Raw genomic sequence first — 7,255 nt, 5'->3', positions numbered from 1 at the left:
CCTGTTAAACTGTGTATCTCAAAAATCTCATTAAACAAAAAATATTCGAACAAGATGATCAAAATCAGAGGGCGTGATACCGTTAAGCTTAGTTAAAATACAGTTTCGAAAAACGACTTGGTTCCGCGGATCGCTTTGAAATCACTCGTGAATCCGGAGTGCGTGGACCACAGGTTGGCAACCGCTGATTTGTATTTATACCCCTTGGTTTTGTACAACTTCAAGAAAGGAGAGAATTCAACGTCCTTTAATGTAATCTACATTTTTATTCAAGAAAGTAGTGTTCTATAGGAGAACAACTTAGAAAACTCCGTTGGTCTGCGCATGGGTCAATCTTAAAGAGAGACACAATATACTATTCACCTCCTTCATCCTAATTGTTAGCCAATAGTAACGCGTACTGATAGCAGTGGTGCATCTTCAGCACAGCGGTAAGGTTTAGTAACCTCCTACAACGGAGTTTTCCCAGTTGTTAACCTATACTAGTAAAGCTGTTTTATCTTTTATACTTTTTCTCAGAATGTGCAATTAATACTGCTTCCTTTCTTAAGATCATGATATGAGAATTATGAGCTATAGTCGCGACGCTGTTATTCCCGGCGTGACTCCTCCTCTTTGCTTACGTCTTAGGAAGTCAAGGCTCTATAAAGTCTAGGTAGGTAGTATCGTTCGCCATTTTTGTTCTTTCGTTGCCGAACTACCAGACGAGGGATCTATTTGCCACATCGTTAAACATTATCCTGTCGTAGCTCCTATGATAATAAATCAAACGCACTGTAATTCAGCAAATAATTGAGCGGCAAATAACATCTCCGTGTGCTTTCTGCGAACGCCAACGAAAGAGCCAAAATGGCGGGCGATTATATTAAGTATTTATCGAGCCTTAGGAATTGCATCAGCGAATCACAAGACGCACACGCTTAAATGTAGCCGACCTGCAACGCGATTGGCTGCCGGAAATTAGAGCGACGGGAGTATATATTTTTTCATCTTTTATGACCTCATGTGTGTATGAAAAAGTACATTTTTCTTTAGTCTGTAACCAACTATTGTTAATCGTCCATTCGTGTGCTGGATACTGTACAATGGTTCCAAATTACAAAATAGGTTCATAAAATGCCTTGAAACAAAGTATTTATTCAAATGTGATCATTACATTGAACATTTTGTTCTACTAAAGACTTTCAATATGTCAGTACAATGATTTTAGTGGCAACAATCAACAGGCTATTTTATATATACATATAAGTTACTTAATGACAGAAAGATCAGTATACTTTCATTTCTGTATTATACAGTAGCTGTAATCTCAGATCTTTTATTTACTGAAGCCGAAGAGTCCGTGAGGTCCACCAATGCTCAGTTTATGTCCAGCGAGTTCGACGCTTGCGAATTCGTCCTTACCCCCAACAGACACGCCTGCGTCTAATCCTCCAAGGTTGGCCCCTACACTAGCTACACTGTCTCCACCAACTTTGGCTTTCACTCCTGCACCGAGTCCCAGAACATTGCCTCCGATGCCTGCGCCTAAACCTCCGTCACCCTGTACGCCGATTCCCGCATTGGCAGCTACTGGTCCGATGTTGGCTCCTGCCCCAATTCCGTTTGGTCCCACGTTTGCTCCAACGCCGGCATCCAGTCCCAGAGCGTTGGCGTTGACGCCTGCTCCGACGGTTCCGTCAGCTCCCACGCCAGCTCCGATGCCGGCTCCCGCCAAACCTCCCAGCCCGGCAGAGACGGAGCCGCCGAGTCCGCCGCCGAGTCCACCGTTAGCTCCCAAATTTGCTCCGGCGTTGCCTCCTAGGCCAACATTACCTCCCAGACCAGCGTTACCTCCTAGGCCTGCATTGCCTCCTAGACCAGCGTTACCTCCTAGGCCAACATTACCTCCTAGACCAGCGTTACCTCCTAGACCAGCGTTACCTCCTAGGCCAACATTACCTCCTAGACCAGCGTTACCTCCTAGACCAGCGTTACCTCCTAGTCCAGCATTGCCTCCGAAACCAGCATTACCCCCTAGACCAGCATTAGCTCCTAGACCAGCGTTGCCTCCTAAGCCAGCATTAGCTCCTAGACCAGCATTACCCCCAAGGCCAGCATTAGCTCCTGTGCCAGCGTTGCCTCCTAGGCCAGCATTGCTTCCGAAACCAGCATTACCCCCTAGACCAGCATTAGCTCCTAGACCAGCGTTGCCTCCTATTCCAGCATTACCCCCTAGGCCAGCGTTGCCTCCTAGGCCAGCATTACCCCCTAGGTCAGCATTAGATCCTATGCCAGCGTTGCCTCCTAGGCCAGCATTGCCCCCTAGACCAGCATTAGCTCCTATACCAGCATTAGCTCCTATGCCAGCATTACCGCCTATACCAGCATTAGCTCCTATGCCAGCGTTACCTCCTAGTCCAGCATTGCCTCCGAAACCTGCGCCAGTGTTACCATCGAAACCAGCGTTACCTCCAAGACCGGCGTTAGCACTGGCTCCTAATCCGCTACCTCCTCCCACATTAGCGCCGATACCAGCGTTAGCACCACCTAGGCCTGCTCCTAAACTAGCACTGGCGCCACCTCCGCTGCTGCCATCCAAATATCCATCGGAACCTCCTCCTGAACCATAGCTGCCACCTCCTGATCTGTAGCTGCCACCTCCTGAACTGTAGCTGCCACCTCCTGAACTGTAGCTGCCACCTCCTGAACTGTAGCTGCCACCTCCTGAACTGTAGCCGCCACCTCCTGAACTGTAACTTCCTCCATCGCTGTAACCTCCGCCTTCTACCACCTGTTCACTGTGGTACACGATGCGCCTACATTCCACGGCGCTCTGGAGAAGCAGAACTGCAGAAAAGGCTACGACAACCTGAAAAATAAATTATGCATGAAACAGTCTTCTCAATAATTGTCAGTCACTATATTTCAGATTTAATTACCCGAATTTTTCACAAATTTTCATGTTACAATCGAGGATCTCAATTCGTTGTTCAGGCTTTATGTTTAGTTAACTGTCCGAAAACAGGTCTGAACCTCACAAGTGATACCACGAAGGCACCACTTGTGAGGCAAGTAAGCCAGGAGACAATGGGGTAGGGTTGCCAGTTCCTTTCCCCCTCCATTGCATACATCACCGACTAGCTATATATTACACTAGTCAGACTTCAAATGCAGACAAACAATTCCTGTTCTTCCTCTGACACATCGCCAAGTGACATGTATTGCCTGATAATAGATGTATATATCAGCCAGAACCTCAATCAGAGGATTTTGTTCTGGCTAGCCAAGAATGATTACATATATCTACTTCAACAGCATAATTTCTTACATAAAGTGAAATTCCTTATTTTCGACAACATAGAGATTATGTTAATGTCGAATACAGGAAATGAAACTTCATCTTAGTTGGTGCATAATAAAAGGTTTCACTTAAGTATATCTTTTCAATAATATTTCAGTAAAATAATAATAGTATATCATACACAACATGATAAAGGAACTGAATTGTTAAGAAAGTTCATCTTCTTATTTGGTGCATATTAAATGATTTCATTTATGTATGTATTTTGAATAGTAGTTCAAGAAAATAAACTATAAACAGTAATATCGTTCAAAACATGATAAAGGCACTAAATTGTTACGAAAGTTCATCTTCTTATTTGGTTCATATTAAATGATTTCATTTATGTATGTCTTTTGAATAATAGTTCAAGAAAATAACCTATAAACAGTAATATCATTCACAACATGATAAAGGAACTCAATTGTTACGAAAGTTCATCTTATTTGCTGAATAATAAGTGATCTCATTTTTGTATATCTTTTGAATAATAGTTCAAGAAAATAAACTATAAACAGTAATATCATTCACAACATGATAATGGAACTGAATTGTTACGAAAGTTCATCTTCTTATGGGGTGCATATTAAATGATTTCATTTATGTATGTCTTTTGAATAATATTTCAAGAAAATAAACTATAAACAGTAATATCATTCACAACGTGATAAAGGAACTGAATTGTTAAGAAAGTTCATCTTCTTATTTGGTGCATATTAAACGATCTCATTTTTGTATATCTTTTGAATAATAGTTCAAGAAAATAAACTATAAACAGTAATATCATTCACAACATGATAAAGGAACTGAATTGTTAGGAAAGTTTATCTTCTTATGGGGTGCATATTAAGTGATCTCATTTTTGTACATCTTTTGAATAATAGTTCAAGAAAATAAACTATAAACAGTAATATCATTCACAACATGATAATGGAACTGAATTGTTAGGAAAGTTTATCTTCTTATGGGATGCATATTAAGTGATCTCCTTTTTGTATATCTTTTGAATAATAGTTCAAGAAAATAAACTATAAACAGTAATATCATTCACAACATGATAAAGGAACTGAATTGTTAGGAAAGTTTATCTTCTTATGGGGTGCATATTAAGTGATCTCATTTTTGTATATCTTTTGAATAATAGTTCAAGAAAATAAACTATAAACAGTAATATCATTCACAACATGATAATGGAACTGAATTGTTAGGAAAGTTTATCTTCTTATGGGATGCATATTAAGTGATCTCCTTTTTGTATATCTTTTGAATAATAGTTCAAGAAAATAAACTATAAACAGTAATATCATTCACAACATGATAATGGAACTGAATTGTTAGGAAAGTTCATCTTCTTATGGGGTGCATATTAAGTGATCTCATTTTTGTATATCTTTTGAATAATAGTTCAAGAAAATAAACTATAAACAGTAATATCATTCACAACGTGATAAAGGAACTGAATTGTTAGGAAAGTTCATCTTCTTATTTGGTGCATATTAAATGATTTAATTTATGTATGTCTTTTGAATAATAGTTCAAGAAAATAAACTATAAACAGTAATATCATTCACAACATGATAAAGGAACTGAATTGTTACGAAAGTTCATCTTCTTATTTGATGCTTATTAAATGATTTCATTTATGTATGTCTTTTGAATAATAGTTCAAGAAAATAACCTATAAACAGTAATACCATTCACAACATGATAAAGGAACTGAATTGTTGTGAAACTTGTAATAGGTGGGTCCATTTCCATTTCACGTTACTTTTGTTCAGTGAGTAGGAAATCGACTTTTTTTTCTGTAAATAATTGCAATATCTCAGTAAATTCAGGGGTACTTGCCAACAACGCTAGGAAAAGCCTCTTCTCGGCAGAAATGAGGTAAAAGATAAACACTGCCTTTTACACGAAGAGCTCTGCAAAACGCTCTACGTGCCAAAATGTATCATTCTTTGATAAAATGACTCGCAGATACTTAATGTGAACAAAATTCGTCCAAAAGTTTAGTAGAAATCTCTGTAGATATACAGCGTGTCCAAAACCATTTTTTTCGATACCAGAAATGATTAAAATGTGCATATTCTTGAAGGTCTCGAAAACATTTTTTTTTTACAAGAGCATTGTGACTTCTACTTGCAATTTTAGAAGTGATGCAACAATTTTATTTTCGACTTAAAGATCTGCTGATGCTGCTACTTACCTGGAGGGTTTGCATGGTGTCTGAGCTGTTGTATGGATCGACAACTGTTGAGTGACGAGGACGACTGGGATCCTTCCCCCGGTATATATACTTACCTTGCAGGTCACAGGGGAACAAATGCCTGTCGAATAGTGAATGATAAGTTCTCGGTTTATTTGGTTTTATTATCTCGGCTGTATAATTCTTATAAATTATTTCCCAGTTTAACAAATAAGGTCGTCAAGTCGTCGCTGTGTTATAGGGTACAGCAAATATGGAACATGCTTCAGTACCGCCTTAGCATGCAGTCTTGCTTTTGCATTGCATTGTACTGACTTTAGAATAATTACTTGACTTTATGCGAAGAATTGATTTCGAAGCTTTAATGCTAACAGATATTTCTTGCTTTTACATGTCAAGTTGTACAATGTAGTAGTAGTAGTAGTGAATACTGAAAACCAAAATTCAGATTTTATTTCGATTATCAATTTTGTGTCCAAAGAATCTACTGAATATTAAGTCCTTTTTAAAGATCATTATTAACAATTGGATAATGCCGTTAATAATTTGAGGTTATCATTAATAATAAATTAGAGATTGTTATTAATAAATTAATATTGCTGTTAATAAATTTAGGTTACCATTACTAATCAGTTAGATATTGTTATTAATAAATGGATATTGCCTTTAATAATTTGGGGTTGCCATTGATAATTAATTAGAGATTGGTATTAACTATTGGATATTGCCGTTAATAATTTGAGGTTATCATTAATAATAAATTAGATATTGTTATTAATAAATGGATATTGCAGTTAATAATTTCGGATTGCCATTGATAATTAATTAGAGATTGTTACTAACAATTGGATATTGCCGTTAATAATTTGAGGTTATCATTAATAATAAATTAGAGTTTGTTATTAATAAATGCATATTGCTGTTAATAAATTTAGGTTACCATTACTAATCAATTAGATATTGTTATTAATAAATGGATATTGCCGTTAATAATTTGGGGTTGCCAATGATAATTAATTAGAGATTGTTATTAACAATTCGATATTGCCTTTAGTAATTTGGGGTTACCATTAATAATCAATTGGAGATTGTTATCAAGAATTGAGTATTGCCGTTAATATTTTTGGGTTACCATTAATAATCAATTAGAGAATGTTGCTAATAATTGGATATTGCCGTTAATAATTTAAGATTACGATTAATAATCAATTTTATTAGAGATTGTTATTTATAATTGAATATTGCCATTAATAATTTAGAGTTACCATTAATAATCAGTTAGAGATTTTCATTATGAATTGGATATTGCCGTTAATAATTTGAGGTTACCATTAATAATCAATTAGAGAATGTTATTAATGAATGGATATTGCTGTTAATAAATTGAGGTTACCATTAATAATCAATTAGATATTGTTATTAGTAAATGGATATTGCCGTTAATTAATTTGGTGTTGCTATTGATAATTAATTAGAGATTGTTATTAACAATTGCCGTCAGTAATTTGAGATTACCATTAATAATAATCAATTTGAGAATGTTATTAATTTGGATATTGTCGTTAATAATTTGTGGTTACTATTAATAATGAAATAGAGATTGTTATCAAGAATTGGATATTGCCATTAATAATTTCGGGTTACCGTTAATAAAAATCAATTAGAGATTGTTATTAATAATTGAATATTGCCGTTAACAATCTGGGATTAGTGTTTCGTACTATGTTCTT

The 7,255-nt window shown here is 36.4% G+C and overlaps 1 protein-coding gene across 1 annotated transcript; it reads right to left on the bottom strand.

Moving 5' to 3' along the window:
• Nucleotides 1–1,123: 1,123 nt before the first annotated feature.
• On the bottom strand, nucleotides 1,124–5,571 carry LOC138702171 (uncharacterized). The gene is made up of 2 exons (XM_069829776.1): nucleotides 5,526–5,571; nucleotides 1,124–2,851 (listed from the first exon to the last, which is right to left on the bottom strand). Exons 1-2 carry the CDS (start codon nucleotides 5,538–5,540, stop codon nucleotides 1,319–1,321), a joined length of 1,548 nt encoding a protein of 515 aa, XP_069685877.1. The 5' UTR covers nucleotides 5,541–5,571; the 3' UTR covers nucleotides 1,124–1,318.
• Nucleotides 5,572–7,255: the final 1,684 nt, after the last annotated feature.

The sequence above is a fragment of the Periplaneta americana genome, chromosome 6, assembly GCF_040183065.1.
Source record: "Periplaneta americana isolate PAMFEO1 chromosome 6, P.americana_PAMFEO1_priV1, whole genome shotgun sequence".
Lineage (NCBI taxonomy): Eukaryota > Metazoa > Arthropoda > Insecta > Blattodea > Blattidae > Periplaneta > Periplaneta americana.
This window is presented reverse-complemented; position numbering and strand designations above follow the sequence as displayed.